The sequence below is a fragment of the Triticum aestivum genome, chromosome 7A (assembly GCF_018294505.1).
Source record: "Triticum aestivum cultivar Chinese Spring chromosome 7A, IWGSC CS RefSeq v2.1, whole genome shotgun sequence".
NCBI classification, from domain to species: Eukaryota; Viridiplantae; Streptophyta; class Magnoliopsida; order Poales; family Poaceae; genus Triticum; species Triticum aestivum.
Window position 1 is genome coordinate 506,510,031 of NC_057812.1, and position 24,904 is coordinate 506,534,934.

Here is a 24,904-nt window from a genome sequence, read left to right on the forward strand (position 1 = left end):
ACGGAGAAACGGAGGATGCTCCAAAGAATCAAAGGAAATGTGGTGCAAAAGGAACAAACGTGTACATGTTGATTCCACCCAAACCTTTCCAACACGGACCCCCTCTTAATAGTACGGCTTTCCTACGACTCAAATCCACCGAAAAGAAACATAGAGAAACGCCATCTTCAATAGTCTATGATGGGCACCAAATCGTCTTGTGCCTAGACATGATATATCTGAAATGCTCAATGCACACGATTAGTCCGCAAAAGCATTGTCATCAATCACCAAAACTACCAAGGGATAAATATGCCCTTACAAACGTATTACCTGGTGTAAATTTCTACACACACAAGCCCAACAACTACTATGTATCAACAATCCTTGGAGTAGCAGTTATGCAACCGGATGCATATTCCTACCTCCCTTGCACCATTGCATCTGTTTACTAGTCAAGGCATCGAGTCTATTGATTTTCTCTAATTTTCTATTTTTATGATAGTGTACTTAATACCTTAAATTGACAATTTTTGTTACAAAACCTAATCGAGAGGGCCAAGTGCTCATGTGATTTAACGAACAACCAATGGCCTAGTCTATAAGAAAAATAAAGCTTAAAACCTAATGATAAGATTGATCAGAGGACAATCATACATTGCTAAAACCCCATCAAGGATCATCCAACCCCTGACTCGAAACTAGATTCCACCACCAAACACAACCAACTGACGAGGCCCAACAAGATCTAGAGCAGGTGTGAACGAAGCTCTTAAAAAACTCCTCCTATTGGGGCAAATCTTGCACCCATAGTAACTCACACAACAACTCCATTGAATACCATGTGAGGGGACCCGTCCATGCTAAAAGTCGCCACCACCATACTGGATCGACTTAACCATGATCTAGCGCAAGGGCGAACTCATCGACAATGCCTTCAAGGAGGAGAAAGACGTCCACACACAACATCTTCACTAGACATCCGAGACCATGCCGCCGCCACCAGCGCTAGCAACACGAGGTTCGCCATGCCTTTAGGTAAGCGTGAGAAAGACATCCACACACACCATCTTCACTAGACATCCGAGACCATGCCGCCGCCACCAGCGCTAGCAACACGAGGTTCGCCATGCCTTTAGGTAAGCGTGCACCGATGTTGCCCGCGAGGCCTAGCTCCGGCGCGAATGGGCCGCCAATGAGCCATTGAGCTATATGAGTAGCCGCCCTCAGATCTTGAAGGCCAACGTATTGACTATCTATGTATGTACTCAACTAGTGTATGAAAATTCCTATTCTCGACACTTTTCCCGGTCTAAAAATGTCTGCTATGCACATGAACTGTCATGTAAATTTTACCGTTATATATATGAACTACCAAGTTTCAAGTGTTTGATCTTGCCAAGTTTGTTAAAAATCAATGCCAAAGAGAAGCACAACATTTCATTATATGCAAATAAAAAATGAAATGGAAGATAATTCTCTTTGAGGCTTGGATACGACAAACCGAGTTTTTAAAGACGCTCCACAACCTTCAATTTCTTTTAGAGTGCACTCCAATATTTTTTTTGAAGTTGGATACGACAAACTGAGTTTTTAAATACCGCAAACTGAATCAACCGAGAATTATATGTACATTAACTCTCTTTTTTTTGAAAAAAAGTTCTATTTTTTAAAAAAGTTGAAGAACATTTTTTGAATTGAGTTAAAGAACATCTTAATAAAACCACCAAAGAATTTCCCTAAAAAATTTATCAAAGAAAACAAAATTTTGGAGACAAATCAAAGAAAACAGTTAGATAATTTTTTTTCAAAGAAAACAGTTTTTTTTTTGAGATACAAAGAAAACAATTGACAGTACTACAACGAGCGCCTGCCGTTCCCCCGAAACAGAAGTCGCCGCACAGTAGCCTAGCCTAGTTTACCCGCCTGGGCTGGGATCATCCGCCGACCACCGCCGGGGCGACTCTCCTCCTCCCAGATCTCCCCGTCCATGAAGTGCCACTCGGTGGCCGCGCTCTGGTCGCCGTCGCCGCCTTCCCACCACATCACCGCCGTCGCGGCCACCCCCGCCGCGCTCTTCACCGGCGCCGCCGACGGCACCGTCCTCCACTGGCCTCTCCCTCCTTCACCGCCCTTCTGCGCACGCCCCTCCTCCCTCCTCTGCGCCCACGCCGCGGCCATCACTGCCCTCTGCCCCCTCCCCTCCCCCGCCTCCCTCCTCGTCTCCTGCACTGCCGGCGTCCTATCCCTCTTCTCCGCCTCCGCCCCCCTCCGCTGCCTCCGCCGCCGCTCGCTCCCGCCCTGGGCCGGCTCCCCTTCCCTCTTCGCGCTCCTCCCCACCTCCTCCTCCTCCGCTTCGTCGACCCCCCGGGTCGCGATCCTCTGCCACCCCCACGACGACGGCCACGCCCACCGCCACGTGTCGGCACTTGTCGTCGTCGATGCCCGCACCCTCACGGTCCTTCACACCGCCTTCCACGGGGCCCTCTCCGTCTCGCTCCCGAGGGCGATCGCGCTCACGGTCTGCAGCGATGACAATGCCGTCAGTGTTGTGCTGGCTGACGCGCAGGGGCGGGCGCAGATGGTGCCTGTGGTGGAGGGCGCGGCCGTCGAGGGTGACTCGCCGAGGCGGCTCAGCGTGAGTTCCTTGTCCAGCTTTGCATCTGCAGAGGCGCCGGATGGTACGGTGGAGGCCGTGGCGTTATCGGACGACGGGAAGGTCGTTGCCTTGGTGCTGAAGACGAGCTGTTTGTTGAAATGCGTTGTCGAGGGTTCCGTGCTGGGTGAGGTGTCTCTGGCAAACACTTCGCTATGCAAGGAGGAGGAAACAGGGGTCAAGGGCTGCCTTTCTGGAGGGTTTTTTCTCCACGGAGAGGAGTGGGGAGGCCCTCACTCTGAGGATGGCACTGTGGTCAGGAGCTTGGTGTTGTGGAGCAGCAATGGTGGTGCCATGGTGTACAAGGTTGCTGTTGGCACTCCTCCATTGTTTGGGTGTGAGGCTGTATGTAAAGTTCCTGGTATTTCATCCGAGCTGGGAGAAATGCCAGTAGTTCAATATTGCCAGATGGTCAACTGTCTTATTAGGATGGAATCCCGTCCGTATAAGATTGGTGGTTCCTTGTTTTGGAAACCGTTCATCTCCATATGGTCTATGAATCAACTAGATTTGAGTATTGCAATGAACACAGAGAGCCCACCTTTGAGCAAAGTTCTTGGAGAAGGCAGTCTTCAGGGAGAAGAATTTAGGTCAGAGCTCTCTAATTCACTACCCAAGTCAGACAATGGAGTGGAAATAAATTCACAGATGTGCTCAGCATACATCAATGGATCGGGAAAGCATGGAAGGACCGTGTCTTCTTCGATGGTACTTTCCGAGGATTCTTATGCTCCATATGCCATAGTTTATGGTTTCCATAATGGTGACATAGAAGTTATCCGATTTCTCAATCTGTTGCCAGCCGCACAATTTGGTAGCAGAGGGGTTTACCCACATATTTCTGAAAGATTTTTCTTGGGGCACAAGGGAGCAATTCTTTGCTTGGCTGCACACCACATGCATGCCCACTCTGACTCTAGAAGCTTTCGACGAGCACTCATATCAGGGAGTTTGGATTGTACGATTCGTGTCTGGGATCTTGATGCCGGCACCCTCCTTTCTGTGATGCATCACCATGTTGCAGCGGTTAAGCAAATAATACTACCACCAGCTTCGACTCATCAGCCTTGGGATGATTGTTTTGTTTCTGTTGGAGAAGATGGCCTTGTAGCACTTGTTTCTCTTCAAACCATGCGTGTCGAGAGGATGTTTCCTGGGCATTCTTGTTACCCATCAATGGTTGCTTGGGATGGAGTAAAAGGGTACATTGCTTGTTTATGCCGTAGTCTGCACTCTTGTAATGACGTGGGCAGCATATTGTATATATGGGATATGAAAACAGGTGCTCGAGACCGAATTATTAGAGGGACAACATCTCAATCAGTATTTGAACACTTCTGTAGGGGCATTTCCAAAAATTCAGTTACTGGTGGCATCTTGGGAGGGACAACTTCAGCATCTTCCTTACTTGTTCCAATTTTAAAAGGCACCCAGTCTCCTGCAAATAGAAATGGGATGAACATCTCATCTATACCAACAAACCATCACAATGCTGCAGATTCCATAGCTTTGAGTGTCTCTGCTGCGCATGATGTGAAGGGGAAGACACCAGCTCCAGTTGATAGAGATAATTCTGCATATAGTTCAGGAAAATCTGGCTCTGCTCAGATAACAAACAAAAGAAGTAAGTACCCCATAAAGTGCTCATGTCCATATCCCGGCATTGCAAGTCTGAGATTTGACCTCACTGCAATTATGTCTGCACAAGGCATGTCAAACAGCAATAGTGATAGGCAGTTGAGAGATCATCTTTGTGGTGATGCTAACAAAGAAACTATGCCGCCTGGAGCTTTAAATAATACTTCTGGGATCCTAGAAATGGATAGCCCATCTAGAGAGTCATTGGAAGGGCAATTACTTCGATTTAGTCTCTGTTTTCTGCATTTGTGGGATGTTGATTGTGAGCTGGACAAATTACTTGTGGATGAGATGCAAGTTTGCAAGCCAGAAGGTTGTCATATAGCTACAGGGGTGGTAGGGGACAGAGGCTCGTTTACGGTGATGTTCCCAGGGAAAGAAGCCACTCTTGAGGTGGGCTGTTAACTTCATTGTTGCTTTGCATTTAAGCACATTTGAAGTCTAAACATGATATTTTTCTGTTTCAGCTTTGGAAGTCCTCTGCTGAATTCTGTGCTATGAGGTCGCTGTCAATAGTTTCCCTTGCCCAACGCATGATCACATTATCTCGGTCTTGTACAAATGCTAGCAGGTACTGGGTCATCTGTTCATTTGCATTTCGTGCGGGTTCATATTCTGGATAGTGTGAGACTGGCATCTTTCATTTGGTTTGCTGGATCATTGCAGAAAAGAACTTTACAAAAAGAACATTTCAAAAATAAAATATGCGGAAATCTTGAACGGGTTTGGGTATGTTTTCAGCATCTCTGTACTGCACTAGTAATTCAACCAATGATTCTTAAGTTCTACCTGTGAGCACCAAATGTTTGGGAACTCTTTTGTAATTTGGTTAACCAGCATTTGTATTGTACCACTTCCTGGTTGCCGTATCAAATATGATACCATTGCACTATTTAATTACTTTTCACAGTTCTGATAAATATGGTTCTTTGTTACTTTCAAGATAGCATCAAATTCATGTCTTCCATTTTTCTCATCTACGCTGCGTGTCTTGCTGCAGTGCCTTGGCAGCTTTTTATACAAGACACTTTGCTGAGAAAGTCCCAGATATAAAGCCCCCATCCCTCCAGGTTCTACTACATTTATTGCACATTGTTTCTTTCAGTCTTATGAAATTCTTCTTTTATGAAAGCAATTTCTTTGATTATCTTTATTGCATGAAGAAAAACATAAGGAGGAGTTATATTTTTTTGTTGCAGTGGCTTGCAGGAAATTAATTGATAATAGGTGATATTTTACATATAGGTGAAGGCTTAATTAATATCTGTGATACTCCTAGCCTAGTTGGCTAGTTTGGTTGGGCCATGAGGTGTTACGCATCAAGATATTGCCCTCATCTCTTGTGTTCACCGTGGGTTATGCCAGTGTGACTTTGGAATGCAGGGCGCTAGGGTCCGTTAAATAGACACAAGACAACAAATAGATTGGCTCTTGATGTACAAAATATGTTTATGGTTAGGACCACTGCACACTTTTCCTGATCAGCCACTAAGATTGTATGTGACGTCCTGATCCGTCTGGTTAAGTTCCGTGTGTATATCCCTCTAGGAACAAGAGTAGGACAGGGTTAACCCTTTGAAGGCATGCAACAAAGACAAAATTTAGCTGTTAGTGCACATTTGGGCGTTGGTGCATCACAATTTGTTATCACATAAAAAATATTCTGGCATGTTCTCATACTTTCGAGTTTCAACTGGGTCACCAAAATAGATCCCCCCACCCCCGTGATGTTCATGCATAAATGTAAATGGTGCTGTGTTTTATTCTAGAGCCGTATTCACATACATAAGAGATACTTCAGGACCAAATAAATGTCCTTACATGCATTCCAAATAGTTTGCCTTTTCCGGATCTGTTACCTTAGTAGCAGATGCAACTGCCATGTTCTGTAGACCTGGTTATGGCGATATCCATTACCTGTTATAAAGCACATATGTTTTTAGAGTTTGCATGTGTAAATTATAATCTCTAATTCTCTATAGTTTATAGTTTGCAATGCTGAATTTATTGTAGTATGATATGAATGCCAATTGAAACAAAACTTTTGGATGAATGCCAGCCCATGATTTGGATCAATTATTATATTTCTAAATGACTGCTTACAGTTGCATCTGTATTTCACATATTCCGGTTGCTACAATACAGGCGCATCAGTTTACAGACTAATTTGGAGCACTACATACATGTTCATGTTCTATAATTTCCATCCCTATAAGTTAAACCTTGTTTAGCCTTGCGGTGGAAATTTGCTGGGATAATAGCTTATCTTTGTAGTGCCATGATCTGTAAATTAGATTCTTTTGAACTCACCTTAGCATGCATCATTGTTGGGGAGACATGATGGATAGTGTTAATGAGAAATGGTGCATAATGGGAGGACTATACCCTACGGGTGTGGACATACCGAGTCGACCAAAGAGTGTCTAGGGAACCCTGGGGCCTGCACCCAATCATGCCAAACTAGTAACTCGGAGGAGATAACGATGAACACACTATTTCCAGGATCTTATTGTTGCAAGAGATATATTCCTTGTAACCATGCAAGATCGGATCGGATCGTATCGTCCTGAGGATAGTTACATTGCTACCGGAGAAGGCAGGCCTATATCGAAGTCTCGACGGCCCTCGCCGAAGATTATCTTGAGCCGCGAGGCTATACTCGCATGACCTAGTTTTCTCAGATCCAATCTACACTCTAGAATCTCTCATTCATCAATACACATCAGAGGGCTTGAGCCTGGTAAAGCACCATGTCTCCATTGTCTCTGACAAGATCTCTTAGGGCACCACCCCTCTCTCTACTGTTCTCCACAACTCCTTGGTAGATCATAAAATCGTCGACGAATGGGGTCAGCATATTTTGAAATTTCCCTTTGATTGGAAACTATTGATCACTTGGTTAGTATGCTAGCTTTGCTTCTATTCTGGCAAGGGCTTGAATGACCAACTGCTTTTGTTCTACCTATAAAGGGTAACCCTGTGACTTGTCAGAAATTCACTTAAGCATTTATTATAGGAAATAAAGCAATGTGTCTTGGTATTCTGTTGCACTTCTGCATACTTTTATTTTCTTCCTAATAAATACACGAAAGCACCACCATCTTTTTGTAACTTAGTGATATGTATTTTTCCAGCTTCTGGTGAGCTTTTGGCAACATCCTTCTGAACATGTGCGAATGGCTGCCCGCTCCTTATTTCACTGCTCAGCTCCTCGCTCTGTTCCACAACCCCTCCGTGTACAGAGAAATAAAATTCCTGACCACTTGTCTTTATCTGATCATATGGACAAGCTTATCCCAGAGATGCAGAGTGCCTCAGTATCTAGTTATGGACAGTTGAAGGCAGATGGCGAAAATCTTGATAGGGATGATGATGATACTTCTCAGATAAGCTCATGGTTGGAATCATTTGAAAATCAGGAGTGGCTATCTTGGATTGGAGGAACAAGCCAGGATGCAGTGGCATCAAATATCATTGTTGCAGCTGCTTTCGTTGTTTGGTACCCAAGCATTGTGAAAGTTAAGCTTGCAAAGTTGGTTGTCAATCAACTAATCAAGTTAGTTATGTCGATGAATGATCATTACAGTTCAACTGCAGCTGAACTTCTAGCGGAGGGAATGGAAGGCACATGGAAAGCATGTTTGGGGACTGACATCACTCATTTCTTGAGTGACGTCCTTTTCCAAATTGAGTGTCTAAGTAGTGCACCTTCTAGCAATGTCATCTATAAAACTGCAGTTGCTGTTACAATGAGGGAGGCATTAGTTGGCACCCTTCTACCAAGCTTGGCTATGGCTGACATAATGGGATTTTTTGGTGTAATAGAAAGTCAAATTTGGGCTACTTCATCTGATTCACCTGTTCACGTAGTCTCACTCAAAACTCTCATCCGAGTACTTCGAGGCTCTCCAAAGGCCTTGGCTCCTTATCTTGACAAGGTATGCATTGTTTCCTCATTGTACACATTGTAATTTTTTTATACAGAGTTATTGTAATCACTAAAAATTGGTTAAGTTCCAAGTTGGAAGCTTCTGAAGGGGAGCCTTGGCGCAGTGGTAAAGCTGCTGCCTTGTGACCATGAGGTCACGGGTTCAAGTCCTGGAAACAGCCTCTTACAGAAATGTAGGGAAAGGCTGCGTACAATAGACCCAAAGTGGTCGGACCCTTCCCCAGACCCTGCGCAAGCGGGAGCTACATGCACTGGGGCTGCCCCCCTGCCAAGTTGGAAGCTTCTCAAAGTTGCAGCAAAATCGGTAGTATGTGCTTTCTACAAAAAGGGAAAATCTCCCATGTACATTCCTGTTTTTTGTGTTTGTTTGCAAAGTTCCAGTAGAAGACCATGGAAATGTTCCAATATTGTTTAGATGCTCTATTTTTATGTGATCCAGCTATTTATTTGAACTTTTCTTATCAAGTTGTCAGTACCACAGTGAGATGTCATGCCGAGACATTATATATGTATTAAAATGTCTTATGTCCAAAAGAAAAACATTTCTTTGTTGTGCAGGCAATCAGCTATATCCTACACACGATGGATCCAAGCAATTTAATAATGCGTAAAGCTTGCATTATCAGCTCAATGATGGCTCTAAGAGAAATTGCCCGTGTATTTCCAATGGTTGCTCTCAATGAATCAATGACAAGATTAGCTGTTGGTGATGCTATTGGAGAGATTCACAGTGCCACAATTCGTGTTTATGACATAGAAAGGTACAGTCTTCAAGTTGCAGAAAGTTGTTATCATAGAGCTGTTAAATTATGCATCACCAATGGCATAGGCTGACTTCACAAAGTTCATTGTATAGTGTATACTTATGGAATCTACCAGTTGATACTTTTCTTGAGATTAGAATATTTTGAAGTTATTTTGAAATGTATTTTGTTTCTTTAGGCCCAAATAATAAGGTAAAATTTCTGCGCAACTTGTTTTAAATGAAACGTATGATATTAATTGTTTGTAGCACTATTGGTGATTTGTGATCATACAGAACTGTGAGTTCTCACCAAAAATGAATTTCAACTCAGAGACGCCATGCTAATTCGTACTTTCATTATCTCCATTTTTCCTTTTTTTGTTTGCAGTGTCACAAAAATAAGGATTCTCGATGCATGTGGACCACCAGGTCTTCCAAGCTTTCTCAAAGGACCATCGGATACAACAACCATACTGATAACAGCTTTGAGTTTCTCACCAGATGGAGAGGTTTGATATTGCTATTTTCATAACAGAGTCAGAATGCTTTTAATAAAATACGCATATGATATATGAATATATTACACTCGTAGCTTGTGCTGGCCTAAGATTATATATTGCATTCTTTCTCCAGTCCATTGGTTCTATGCAAATCATATCACTCATGTCCAAACTGAGTAGTAAGTATTTACTAGATTTTATTGAACCTGACATTACATGTTGCCATTTTTGGTGTGTTTGATACTACCTCCAGGCAAAAATAATCAAATAGATGTTGATAAGCATTTCTTCTGAAATTAGCTACATGAAATCTCACGTGCATATTTGGTATTGAATTGTTTTGCTTTTCATATCATCATCGTATTCCTCTCATCTTATTAACGTACTGTATTAGATAAGAACCGGATATCAAATTTGTGTTTCAGAGACCATGCAAAACATAAACAACATAGAGCACGAGTAAAATGCTGTTCATATTCCCCATGGAGCTGTAGAAGCTCTAGTCTTGGTTTTATTATGACACATTTAATATAATTTATCAACCTATGTATTTCCTTTTTGCTATGTATATATCATTGTTATAATAGGAGTAAGCCTTTGATTTAACTTTATTATGGATACATCATTATAATATCATGTTCACTCTGGCACTACAAACAGATACGCGGCATTAGTTTACGTACAAGCTGATCCTATTACACCAAATGATCACTAGTTTAAATAGAATGAAATTATCCTATCTTGCACTCCCTCCGTTCCAAAATACTTGTCGTGGTTTTAGTTCAAAATTGGAACATTTTGTACTAAAACCTCGACAAGTATTTTGGAACGGAGGGAGTAGTAACTATCCTAGATGGCTTATTATCGACCGTAGAAAACATTTATGATATCTTCTTTACCCAATAGATCATTATCCAGTAGCTACTTGGGGATATCAAACTAATTTTCTTGTCTAAAGGGCTACATGGTTCTTCAATTTCTTAATTTGTATTCTTTGTGATTTTATGCCTATGGAAATGGGGTTATGGCATACCTGTTCCATGAAATATGGATCGTGGTGAATGGGTTGCTATTTGTAGTAAAAAAGGTGGTAGCTTTGCTAAAAGATTGAGCTATATGACAAACATAATCTGCTTGCTTTAAGCTATAGTTTGTTTTTGAGATGTAAATCTTATATATGGGAATCCAGAGTGTTTTGACAGTAATTTTACTCCTTTTTACCTAGGGCCTTGTCGCTTTTTCGGAGAACGGATTGATGATTAGATGGTGGTCTCTTGGTTCAGCCTGGTGGGAGAGGCTAAGCAGAAGCCTTACTCCTATTCAGTGCACAAAACTTATCTATGTTCCTCCATGGGAAGGATTTTCACCCAACTCAGCTCGCCTAAGTATTATTTCTAACATCTTGGGACATGATAAACATCAAAATTCAGAGGTATATTTTCTACTAGTTTCTTCTCACTGATTATGTCGTGTTGTTTTGGCGTTGGTTAATATACTGGTAAGCATGTTTATTTTGTAATTGTCAGTCTGGCCAGTTGCAGGTACAGCAAGTGCTTAATGTTCTATGAACAAGGTGTAAAAATCTTTTCTGCCCCTAGCAACTGTGTTGCATCTCATGTCTGTGTGCCTATTACCCTGATCGCAACTCTGAATATCTTAGACATAATCCCATCCCATGTGGTTCTAATTTGGATGATAGACTGTTTACACCACATCCCCCTTGCAAAGGATTTTGCCCCCTTGTCCACCTGGTTTGAATTATTTGACTCCGGTCATAAGCAGGTTCTAATATCCTGTGGTCCATCCTGAAATGCACCAATCAGGATTTTGAAAACCGAAGCTGGCCCTAAAACTCCGCATTTGCCTATTTGCTTGACAGAAAGGCAGCCTTCCAATTTGAATTGGACTTGTTTTCAAAATCTACTGAATATATGTTGGAATGACACTCATGCATGTTTCTGCGGAAATTGTGATAAAATCCATTGTTTATGGAATCGAACTACCCTTTTGAACCTGTTATTGCTATTTTCTGGAACCTGGTGTTGACCAAGTCTTTGCATTTTTTACATCGTAATAAATAGTGGTAAGAAATTGAATTGAACAAACTGTATATAAACTGCACTTATGTGAAGAATAATTAGCGCATGAATGAGTGTTAAAAAAACGTATCTATTGGTGAATCAATCTGGCACCGTGAAATACGTCTAGATACATCTATTTGAACGACAACTAATATGGATCGGAGGGACTTATTGGAAGGGCAAGGGTGATGTTAATTAAGACTTAAAAGAGTCTTAAGCAGAAATTTCTGTCGCTTTCCCATTCTATTTTGTGTTTCATGTGAAGTGTCATCTTCAGTTCTTTTATCATCTATAATAGGCTGTGAACATGCAATACTGGTTATATTTCATTCAAACTTGTTTTCGTCAGTTTTCTTCATGTTGAATCTAAGGCAGTTACATTTGACATGTGTTTTGGTTCTGGGCTTTGCAGAGCAAGACGAGGGAACTAGATGAGGCTGATAATCTAAAACTGCTGTTACATAATCTTGACCTTTCTTACCGCCTTCATTGGGTTGGTGGAAAGACCATTAAACTTACAAGGCATGATCAGGACCTGGGTACATTTCAGTTGTGATTAAAAGATGAGTTATGGTTTGTTGATAGCTTATGGATCTGGTTGGGTTGCCTTGGGAGTTTTAGTAGGCAGATGTACTGAAGTCTGACGAGGGTGGCCCAAAGTAAAGCGAAGCCACCAAGTGACAGTCATATATCATGTAAGACACTTATCTTTGTCGTCAATTATGAAACATATTCTTGCACATATTTGTATAAACAATACATTATATGTTTCCTAATGTACTATTTGGAAAACCTGAACCCAAACGCAGCACCAACAGGATTGTTGATTACAATATTACATGGAGGTCTCTGGAAGGAGCAGTTCTGTTTCACCATCAGGCTACAAATGCAGCATGCTTTCTGATTGACAGATCAAGTAGTGGCAACCTAAGGTAGTCTTAAGTTGGTCTCTTTCAGAAGTCTAAACTGATGTCTGGTTCATGCCCCTGTTAAACTTGTTGGTTTCCGACCTTTCATTTAATCTAACTTTATACTCATGCTTGATGTTAAGACACAAGATGGAAAGTGTGATAAAATATTATGAGAGACCTGTTCCTTAAAAGTTCCAATCAGATCTAGGTTTAAGCAGTCTGATATTGGACATGGATTTTTGGAGCATGGTTACACGCGCACCCTTATGAACAGTAAAATCGAAAAAATGGTACAAAAAATCAAACAATTCTGATTTTTTTATATGGTTGAGTGTTCTACTCACATGTGAAGTTTTGCGACGAAATGACATCCGTGGTATTTTGGGTAAAAAAAGGCAAAACTTGTGCTATAAAAAAGACCATGTTTCAACTTTCTTTCAAGCAATTTGGAGGTCTGATTTTGTTTTCTCTGCCAAGAATACTACCGATGTCATTTCTTCACGAAACTTCACTTGTGAGTAGAGAACTCGACCAAGTTTGTTAACCTAAAAAACTGGAGTTGTTTGATTTTTTTTTGCTATTTTAAAATATTACTGTTCGTAGGAGGTGTGCGTGGACCCATGTTCACCATTGTATTTTTGGGTATTTGGCTAGATGAATTATTCATGTCTAGAATCAATTACTCATGTACTCCAATTTTTTAAACTTAATTTAAGTAAGATTGAATTAGCAATGGGCAATGGCCTCGGACAATACAGTTTTTGCCAGGTTGCGTGTGCTGATAATTTTTCTGAAAGGTAGCTCATAATGCACTCGTCCTGCAGTATCGTTGGTGGGAACTGTCGAGAGTCAGGAGCTTCTCTCCGTTAACTATCAGCTGACGGCTTGAAGATTTGAAGGATATCAGACTCTGGTATTAACTTGCTTGAGTTGCAGGCACACATCTTTCTTCATTCTGCTGCTTGTCATCAGCGCTGTACTACCATCACAGATACCTACCACCTGAAGAGTTGGACTTGTAGTGTTGAGATGACAGGCACCAAACTAGCAATACTTTTATAATTGAATATATAGATAAATCCTGATTCCCTGGCAAGGCATGTTTTCCCGCTTATGTAAGGGAATGTACAACTGAGATTGATATGAAGTGTTAGAATTTGCCTGACAAACACGTTGTAAAGTGTAAAATGTAAATGTTTGTTCTTGTATAAGAAGTTCGTTTTGGCATTTTACGCCCATGTAAGAACTATTCATTTTGGACTTACGTAATGGTTTTAGGTGAGCATAATTTCGAAGAGCTTTTCTTCTCTTTCTTGCAAGGTTCGACCGAAGAGAGCGCCAAGCAATTTCCGAAACATGACACCATTCACCACCATTTTAGCTTTGTAGTCCGTCTGTTTGTTATATTGTTTATACCTCTTATATGCTTCCTCTTCTTTCCTATAATCGAGCATGGTAACATACATGGTCGAGTGTTCAACTCGGATGTGAAGTTTTACCATTCTGAGACCGAGGGATATGATGGATGGTTCGGGGGTCGCCGGGTTCGGCATCGACAGGGCTCAGGTCGGGCGAGCCAGGGCGGGAAGCTATTGTGCTAAAAAGTTATGGCTAGCGATTCAGGATTTTCATTGTTGCATGCGTTATTTCGAGACGCTGTGACCTCGTGTGTTTTGCTGCTGTAACCACACAAGGGGGACATGCTACGATGACTTGGAGCGACCGCTGCAAAGTCCGAGAGCATGCTGCGATTATTTCTTAGTGCTCCAAGTGTTGGTTACACCGATCGCCGCTCGGTCAGATCGAACTGATCTCGCCCGATGCAGTTGTTTCGCTCGCCTCGCCGCGCCGCGTTGCGGGTGCGAGCCTAGCCTAGCCTAGCCGCCTAGGTGACGGGACGCACCGCGCTCATCACGCACGACCAACGATCGAGCCGAGGGAGAAACAAAGCCAGAGCGCGTTGCATTTAAGGAAATTTCCCCAAATCCCAATCCTAGCCGATCCTCTTCCAAACCGGCAATCCGACGGGAGCGCTATTCTTCTCCTTCCTTCTTTGCGCCTTCTTTCCAAAAATAATGTCACCGCCTCTCCAATCCAACACGGACCCGAGGTGCCTCCTCCTTCGTGCAGAGGTCTCTATATATTCTCCTTCCGCCGTTGGTTCGTGGCATCGCCGTCCCGTCGCACCGAGAGACAAGCTCAAGAAGAGAGGACCGCCGCCGCCGCGTTTCTTCCCCCCTCGTTGAGAGAGCGACCATGACACAGCCGCCGCGCCTCCTCCCCGTCGTTGAGCGAGCGGCCATGACGCAGACGCCGCCGCCGCTGGGCAAGAAGACCAAGGGGCGGCAGCGCAGGGAGAACCGCCGGGTGGAGAAGAAGGAGTCGCGGCAGGTGACCTTTTCCAAGCGAAAGTCCGGGCTCTGGAAGAAGGCCGCGGAGCTCGCCGTGCTCTGCCGCGCCAGCCTCGCCATCGTCGTCTTCTCCGAGGCCGGCAAGGCGTTCGCCTTCGGCAGCCCCTCCACCGACGCCGTCCTGGGCTGCGCCGACGCCGACGCCCTTGCTCCTGTTCCTGCCGCCGACGACGTGGAGTGGGGGGCCCTGGAGGCGCTGTGCCGGCAGACGGAGGCCATGGGCGTGGAGGTCGCGGCGGAGGCCGAGCGGATGAGCGCCGCCGGCAAGAAGGTGGTGGAGGTGCAGACGCAGGCGGGGAAGCGCTTCTGGTGGGAGGCGGACGTGGAGGCGCTCGGGGAGGCGGAGCTGCCGGTGTTCGCCAGGGCGCTCCAGCGCCTCCGGGACAACGTGCGCCGCCACGCCGACAAGATGCCCTCCGCTGCTCCACCGCTTCAGTAGTCCAGGGCAGGCCGAGCTTCGGTTAATTGCCAGTGTTCTTAGATCATCTTTGCATGTTACTCAAAAAAAGATCATTTTACATAGTTGCCTTTTGCTAGTACTGTACCATGGAAGATTACTGGATTATTGTTCACGAGTACAATCGACAAGTTACTGGTTTCAAGATTAATAATTTGTTTTCTTCTCATGATGAGTCAAGCACATATTCTTTCAGTTTTTATTCTAGATAATTGTTGAATCATTAACTCAATTTTCTGCACAAATAATGCGTTATTGGATGAACTCGATGAACACAAGATTTGATGCCGAATTAATTTTCGATGAAGTAAGACAATCCGGAACCAAAATAAGTTTCCTTTCAAACATGCTGCATCTTTCGTTAAGGGCAAGACAAACAGCAACGCAAATATCCAGGATGAAAATAAAAGTTTCCTTTCAAACCCGGTGATTCGGCGGCGCGGTGCGGCGGGATCCCGGCGGCGCGGCCTCCTGCGGCGGAGGTGCCCCTTAGATCTTGCCGGGCCCAGTTGGGCTTAGGCGGGCCGGCGGATCTGGTGCGCGGCGGCAGGTTGGCGCGGTGGGCCTGACATAACCGGCTACTCTGGCACGGCGGCGGCTGGTTCGGTCGCTGGCATAGAAGGTGGCGATCTATGCACAAAAAGCTAGATGGAGTTTTTCGAACAGATTTGAATGAAAACCTGCTCTCGGCTAGATGTCAAGGCCGGTGATGGCGGCGCTCTTCGGTGTCGTTCCCTTCTTCGAGGCATCGCCGTGGAGAAGTTCTAGGCCAACATTTGCTACCTTCCGGGGAAATGCTAGATCAGTAGGTCGGAAGACGGCGGCGCTCTTGTGTTGTTTCCCCCCTGGGGGCGTCGTTCTTGGAGGTGTGCATAGACTCGAGGGACCAGTGGACCGCAACTTTGGTGGAGCGGTGCTTCATCCTACACATTGACGACGGATCTCGATAGCGTGGCGCATTGCAGATTCGTCGTTTAATGTGCGGGGATGGACTCGCGCAGGAGGACGACGTTGTCTGGCGTCGTGGTGACATCGATGGCAAAGAGGCCTGACACGGTCGATGTGTCAGTTTCTTCTCTGAAGATGGATCGATGAAAGACAGTGGTGCCGGGCCTTGCAGGGTGCGCATGTGATGCCTGCTATGAGTGCGCCCTGTATGTGGCTAGGCTGGGGCATCCGGCGTTAGATGTTAGGTTTTAGTGTGATGTCTATTTGGTATCAAGCTCGGACATTAGGCACCCCTTCATCAAGAGGGTAGGAGTAGCAACATGTGTTTGCCTGGATGGCGGCTTTAGGCGTATTGATGTATTACTTTGTAAGGTCTTTATAAATAATTAATATAATGGCTATATGCATTGTTCAGATGCAGAGACTGGGGGTACATCCTCTTTAAAAAATAATAATGTTGCACCTTTCGTTGAAACACAATGAATCTTTGGCTTCAGCTAAAAGTCTTTAACCACTTGACATAGCTGAGTTAACTGCAATGCTAAGTCTAAATCTTCTGATTCATATGATTGATTGGCTTCATTCTATAAGATTGCGTTAAGCGTATGCCTAGCAGGGACACGTTGCGTGTTATATATACGCCACAATACGGCTAGGGTTTACAAGGATTTAGTTGGTTTGGTTGTTGGATTGATCTTCAAGTTAACTATATAAGATATAGATTCTCCAACAACCTACCAATCAAATTACACAAAGATAAACATGCCGCACCGGCCCTACAGCGTATATACGGTTTATACTTGCACCATAATACGCATACAAATATTTTAACACTCCCCCTCAATCATAACTTCACCAAGTTGAGATTGTTCTTAAACTCTTCTAGTTTCCGCCAAGATAAGGCTTTAGTGAAACCATCTGCAACTTGATCATTTGTGGGAATGAAATGAATATCAAGTAGCTTCTGAGCTACTCTTTCTCGCACAAAATGATAATCCACTTCAATGTGCTTTGTTCTTGCATGAAAAACACTGGATTTGCTGAAAGATAAGTGGCACCAATATTATCACACCACAAACATGCAACAGGAGAATGACTCACACTGTAACACCCTCGATGCGACTATAGCTCACACGTGTCGAGGCACGACTTAGAGGCATAATCACATTGAAGGCATATGTCGCAAGTTAGGCAATCTTCACAAACATCCCATGTAATGTGATAATAAAAGGGGAGAACATAGTTGGCTTACACTCGCCACGTCAATCAAGTACAGAAATAACATTACATCATCCATACACTCAATGCCCGACTACGGCGCCAAAATAAAAGAGAACCCAACATGCGACACGGTCCCAATCACCCCCAATTGGGCACCACTACTGATCATCGGGAAAGGAAACGTAGTATCGTTAAGAGTCTTCGTCGAACTCCCACTTGAGCTCATAGTCGTCACCTGGAGCGGAATCACTTGGACATGCATCTGGTATAGTAGGAATCTGTGAGCCACAGGGACTCAGCAATCTCGCACCCTCGCGATCAAGACTATTTAAGCTCATGGGTATGGCAAGGTAAAATATGAGCGGAGCTGCAGCTAGCGACTAGCAAGTATGGTGGCTAACTTATTCGCAAAAGGGAGCGAGAAGAGAAGGCGAAGCGAGAACGCATAACTAAAGAGGTAATCCTGCGGCAAGCATTACTCCAACACCGTGTCCACTTCCGGACTCCGCCGAGAAGGGGCCATCACGGTAACACACTCAGTTGATTCATTTTAATTAAGTTTAGTTCAAGTTATCTACAACCGGACACTAACAAATTCCCATCTGCCCATAACCGCGGGCACGGCTTTCGAAAGTTCAATCCCTGCAGGGGAGTCCCAACTTAGCCCATGACAAGCTCTCACGGTCAACGAAGGAATAGACCTCCACCCGAGACACACCGATCAGACTCGGTAACCCCGTAAAACAAGACAATTCGACAGGTTAAAACAAGACCAGCAACACCGTCCGAATGTGCCGACAAATCCCGATAGGAGCTGCACATATCTCTTTCTCAGGGCACACTCAGATAAGCAATCCGTACAACTAAAACCAGCCCTCAAGTTTCCCCGAGGTAGCGCTGCAAGGGGCTCTAGTTTGGACCAACACTCAAAGGAGCACTGGCCCGGGGGGGGGGGGGGTTAAAATAAGATGACCCTTGAGTCTGCAGAACCCAAGGGAAAGAAAAGGCTAGGTGGCAAATGGTAAGACCAATGTTGGGCATTGTTGGAAAAGCTTTAATCAAGGCGAACTATCAAGGGGTTCCCATTATAACCCAACCGCGTAAGGAACGCAAAATCCGGGAACATAACACCGATATGACGGAAACTAGGGCGGCAAGAGTGGAACAAAACACTAGGCGAGAGGCCGAGCCTTCCACCCTTTACCAAGTATATAGATGCATTAAGATAACACGGCAATAAAATGATATCCCAACAAGTAAATAAATGTTCCAACAAGGAACGGCCTCCAATCTTCACCTGCAACTAGCAGCGCTAAAAGAGGGGCTGAGCAAAGCGGTAACATAGCCAATCAACGGTTTGCTAGGACATGGTGGGTTAGAGGTTTTACATGGCAATTTAGGAGGCTGACAAGCAAATGGTAGGCATCATAGCAATGGCATAGCAAAAGAGCGAGCAAACTAGCATAGCAAAGATAGTAGTGATTTCGAGGGTATGATCATCTTGCCTGCACAGTTGTCAGAGTTGACTGGAACCTCAAAAGCACACTCAACGGGCTCCTCGTTAGCGAACTCATCTCCCGGATCTACCCAAACAAGACAAACAAGCAACAAGGATACAATCAACCACGTGCAAGACCAAGCAATATGATGAAATGATGATATGCTATGCGGGACGCGATGCGGGATGCAAAATGCAAGATATGACAGGAAAATGCATGAAGCTGGCCTCAACTTGGAAAACCAAGTATGCCACTGGAAAGATGGGATGAAATCGCTTGAAAACGATATAAAGAACGCCGGAATCGGAGTTACGGTTTGGAAATGGCAAGCGTTTCAAAAATGACACCGGTCTGCGATTTACAGCAAGTAGGCATCTAAATGCAACGAAATGAAAATGCTACAACCACCAAACATGACAACAAAATACATGGCAGGGATGCCCACAAGATGCTTAACAAAAGACTAGCACTGAGCCACGGCCAATTCATCCATTATGCGGTTCAAGCAAGCATGGCAAAAACGCAAATGCAAAACAGATTCCAGACTTAGTGAAATTAACGCTAGTCTGAAATTTCAGATCACAAAGGCCTTTTCGGAGTAGCAAAACAACATGATACATGACCTGATTAAGACAAGTAAGAACATGGCATGGAGCTACTCAACAAGCTTAACAAAAGTCCTTTAGTGACCTTGAGCCAAAAGGGATCACAAAATATAGTAACAAGCACACGAACATAGCAAAAACATATAGTCAGTTTTCAGACTTAGTGAAAACTGGGACATGCTGAAATTTAACTCACGAAGGCATGTAAACGAGCTCGATGCACTCACTACGGTGCAAGTCATGGCAAGACAAGCATACATCCATTAAGAAGGCACAAAATTCTAGCTAGACATGGTAAGAACAATGGCATAGCATGCACGGATCAACTATAATAACATCGGCAAAATCGCAAACAAGTTGACGATCTGCCTAGATTCACAACGAAGCAAAAGTAGAGCTCGATTGACTCAAGCTAGGGTGCTCCATAATTGCAAACAAAGACATGGATGGATAGAGCACTACAATATTAACAAAACTCCCTTACTAATCATCCTCAAAAGAGGCACTGATCACTAGGAAACAACAAGAACATATGGCATCATGAACTAAATAATCCCAGACTTAGTGAAAACTACTAAGTCCCTGAAAACAGATTTACCGGGTGCCTCACTTTGCAAGCTTGCATAAGTCACCACACACATCCTAAAAATGCATGGGTTGCACCTCTAGAAAGATAACAAGGTGCTTAACAAAACATATGAAGGACTCACAAGCATATCATGCACACAATAATCATGGCAAAAATGACAAAAGTCTAAGATGAACTAGCAGATCTGACAATTAACTCACGAAGCCCTCTTCTAACAGCATTTCGGGCATCAATATGAACTCAAATGAAAATAATGCAATGGAATGAAATGATGTACTCGTCGAGTCGAACATTTTGATATACTATATGCCCAAATCGGAGCTACGGATGCAAAGTTACGGCAGGTCAAAGTATGCATAAAAATTAGGGTTTGGAGGGAAAAAGTCAACCGAGTGGAGTGGATCTCAGATCTGGATCGCACGCGGAACGAGGTTCGCCGGGGTTCCTGCACTGTTCACCGCCGGAGTTGGGGAAGCTCGCCGGAGCTCGGATCCGAGGTGGAGGAGGGGGGCCGGTGAGGCGGCGGTGGTGAGGACGGTGGCGCGGCCCGGGGTGGCGGCGTCGGGGGCCGGCCTTGGGCCTTTGGGCCCGGCGGCGGCGGTAGGTGGCGGCGCCACGTGGCGGCTCGAGAGAGGCTGGGGGGAGCGGGGCGGACACGTCCGGCTCGTGCGGACGTTGTCCGGCAGCGGCGGAGAGGTTTTTTTTAGGGTTGGACGGGGAGAGAATCCGAGATTTGGAATGGGGGGGTGTATATATAGGCATAGAGGGAGCTAGGAGAGTCCAAATGAGGTGTGGTTTTCGGCCACGCGATCGTGATCGAATGCTCTAGGACATGGAGTAGAGTTTGGTGGGTTTTGGGCCAAAATGGAGAGGTGTTGGGCTGCAACACACACGAGGCCTTTTCGGTCCCTCGATTAACCGTTGGAGTACCAAACGAAGTCCAAATGACACGAAACTTGACAGGCGGTCTACCAGTAGTAAACCAAGGCCGCTTGGCAAGTCTTGGTCCAATCCAGAAATGTCTAATCCCCAAACACGAAAGAAAGTTAGAAATGACCACCGGAGGAGAACGAAGCGCCGGAATGCAAAACGGACAATGGGGAAAATGCTCGAATGCAAGAGATGAACACGTATGCAAATGCAATGCACATGATGACATGCTATGAGATGCATGACAACGATAACAACACACGGAGACAAAGAACCGAGCCCGAGGAAATAAAATAACTTAACGCCGGAAACGGCAAGAGTTGGAGTACAAATAGGGAAAGTTACATCCGGGGTGTTACAACACTCCACCACTATGAAAGGATCTCGTCCCGAGATCTAGGACTGAAAGAACGCCGGGTACTCAGAACGGAGGTGATCCTCGCGTTCCCAGGTAGCTTCACGGTCGGAATGGTGTGACCACTTGACTTTGAGAAATTTGATTGACTTGTTGCGAGTCTTGCGTTCAGTCTCTTCAAGAATAGCAACTGGGTGCTCACGATAAGAGAGATCTTCTTGGAGCTCAATGTCCTCGAAGTTGACTGTGCGGTCAGGAGTCTTGAAGCACTTTCGAAGCTGAGAGACATGGAACACGTCATGAACATTTGCAAAGTTTGAAGGAAGCTCGAGTTGATAGGCGAGGTCGCCTCTCTTGCTGACAATCTTGAAAGGTCCCACGTATCTGGGGGCAAGCTTCCCTTTGATACCGAAGCGACGAGTACCTTTCATAGGAGAGACACGGAGGTAAACATGATCTCCGATCTCGAAAGCCAAATCACGGTGCTTACTATCATAGTAGCTCTTCTGGCGGGATTGGGCTGCTTTGAGGTTATCACGAATGACTTTGCACATTTCTTCTGCTTCTGTGATTAAGTCATTACCCAAAAGCTGACGTTCACCGGTTTCAGACCAGTTGAGAGGGGTACGGCACTTCCTGCCATACAGAATTTCAAATGGGGCCTTGCCCGAACTTGCTTGAAAACTATTGTTGTAGGAGAATTCAGCATAAGGAAGACAATCCTCCCACTTCATGCCGAAGGAGATCACACAAGCCCTGAGCATATCTTCAAGAATCTGGTTGACACGCTCGACTTGACCGCTTGTTTGAGGATGGAAAGCAGTGCTGAAGCGGATGTTAGTGCCCATGGCCTTCTGAAAAGAATCCCAAAACTTCGAGGTAAAGATGCTGCCACGGTCTGAAGAGATCACTTGAGGAATACCGTGCAGAGAGACAATGCGAGAGGTATAGAGTTCCGCCAATTGAGCTGCAGTGATCGACTCTTTGATAGGCAGAAAGTGAGCCACTTTGGTGAGTTTATCGATGACAACAAATATAGCATCATTGCCACGCTTGGACTTTGGAAACCCAGTCACGAAGTCCATCTCACTGTGGTCAAACTTCCATTCAGGAATGGCAAGAGGTTGGAGGAGACCTGCTGGCCTTTGGTGTTCTGCCTTCACTCTTCTGCAGACATCACATTCATTCACGAATTGAGCGATCTCGCGCTTCATTCGAGTCCACCAATAAGCTTGCTTGAGGTCCTGATACATCTTCGTGCTCCCAGGGTGGATGGAGAGGAGAGAATTGTGAGCCTCGTTCATGATCACTTTACGGAGGTCACCTTTGGGCACAACAATACGATCCTCGAAGAAGAGAGTGTCCTTGTCATCAAGGCGGTAGCACTTGTACTTGGACTGACTCTTGGCAATCCCAATCTTCACCTTTTTCACCATAGCATCAAGAAGCTGGGCTTGGCGAATCTGGTCTTCTAAGGTAGGAGAGACTAGAAGGTTGGCGAGGAATCCTTGAGGAACAACTTGCAGATTAAGTTTGCGGAAAGCTTCACAAAGCTCGGGTTGATAAGGCTTAAGAATCAGACTGTTGCAATACGCTTTCCTGCTCAAAGCGTCAGCAATCACATTGGCCTTGCCTGGAGTGTACTCAATACTTGGATTATACTCTTGAATCATTTCGACCCATCGAGTTTGCCTGAGGTTGAGATTAGGCTGAGTGAAGATGTACTTGAGACTCTTGTGATCAGTGAAAATGTCCACTTTTCTTCCCAATAGAAGATGTCTCCAAGTCAAAAGAGCATGCACAACTGCCGCCAACTCGAGATCATGAGTGGGGTAGTTCTTCTCATTAGGCTTCAACTGGCGAGATGTATAAGCAACAACTTTCTTCTCTTGCATCAATACTGCGCCAAGACCTTGGAGAGAGGCATCACAAAAGACCTCGTACGGCTTGGATTCATCAGGTGGAGTCAGAACTGGAGCAGTGATCAACTTCTCTTTCAAAGTGTTGAAAGCAATATCACACTCCGGAGACCAAACGTACTTGACGTGCTTCTGAAGAAGATTTGAGAGAGGCTTCGCGATCTTGGAAAAGTTTTCAACGAATCTTCGGCAATAGCTTGCGAGACCGAGAAAACTGCGGAGTTGCTTCACACTCTAAGGAGGTTCCCAATTCACAATTGCGGACACCTTCTCGGGATTCACGGCAATGCCCTTGGCAGAGATGATCTGGCCAAGATAAAGAACCTCATCGAGCCAAAATTCACACTTGGAGAACTTGGCGTAGAACTGATGTTCCCTGAGCTTATCAAGAACCAAACGCAAATGCTTGGAATGATCTTCCTTGTTCTTCGAGAAAACCAGAATGTCGTAGAGATAGACCAAAACGAAGTCATTGGTGTAGGCGTTGAAGATGAAGTTCATCATGCGAGAGAACGTCGGAGGAGCGTTGGCGAGGCCAAAAGACATGACAGTGTATTCATATGAACCAAAGCTTGTTCTGAATGCTGTCTTGGGAATATCTTCTTCACGAATGCGAATCTGGTGATAACCCATACGGAGATCAAGCTTGGAGAATACTTGGGCACCTTTGAGTTGTTCGAACAGCTCATTGATGTTGGGAAGTGGGTATTTGTTCTTGATGGTCTTCTTATTCACTGGACGGTAATCAACACAAAGTCGGTCCGTTCCATCCTTCTTCTTCACAAAAAGAACACCACAACCCCACGGAGAAGAACTAGGCCGGATGAGACCCATTCTTTCTTGCTCATCGAGTTGCTTCTTCAGCTCCTTCAACTCTTCAGGTCCGAGCTTGTAAGGACGTTTGCACATAGGTTCCGTGCCAGGCTCAAGTTCAATAACGAATTCAACTGGCCGGTGCGGAGGCATTCCTGGAAGCTCTTCTGGAAAGACGTCTTGATATTCGCAAACGACTGGAATTTGAGAGATGGCATCCAATTCACCCTTCTCATTGAGAGAAAACAGACGGATAGTATCATCACGAGCGGCAAAGACAATAACATCCTCAGACGAATGAGTCAATTGAATCTGCCTGGTTGCACAATCAAGCTGAGCCTTGTGCTTAGAAAGCCAATCCATTCCGAGAATAAGATCAATATCCGAGTCACCAAGAACATTTGGAGAGGATAAGAACTTATAGTCACCCAAAGTGATAGTAACATCCGGAACGCATACTCGAGATGTCATTTGACGGGCCGGAGAGACGATAGCCAACGGCTTCGGCAACACTTGAGTAACAAAATCATGCTTAGATGCAAAAGGTCTCGAGATGAAACAATGCGATGCACCCGTGTCAAAAAGAACTTTTGTAGGAATATCATTAACAGGAAGGTTACCCATGATCATATCTGACGAGTCCTCTGCCTGAGCTGCATTCATCAAATTGACCTTGGCATGCTTGGGGTTATGCTTGA

At 44.8% G+C, this 24,904-nt stretch overlaps 1 protein-coding gene across 1 annotated transcript; it reads left to right on the forward strand.

Moving 5' to 3' along the window:
• The first annotated feature begins 1,865 nt into the window (after positions 1 to 1,865).
• On the forward strand, positions 1,866 to 13,686 carry LOC123147862 (WD repeat-containing protein 7). Its single transcript, XM_044567181.1, has 10 exons — positions 1,866 to 4,666; positions 4,741 to 4,844; positions 5,274 to 5,343; positions 7,408 to 8,211; positions 8,781 to 8,983; positions 9,356 to 9,476; positions 10,693 to 10,899; positions 11,961 to 12,243; positions 12,358 to 12,480; positions 13,284 to 13,686. Exons 1-8 carry the CDS (start codon positions 1,970 to 1,972, stop codon positions 12,102 to 12,104), a joined length of 4,350 nt encoding a protein of 1,449 aa, XP_044423116.1. The 5' UTR covers positions 1,866 to 1,969; the 3' UTR covers positions 12,105 to 12,243; positions 12,358 to 12,480; positions 13,284 to 13,686.
• The last annotated feature ends 11,218 nt before the right edge of the window (positions 13,687 to 24,904 follow it).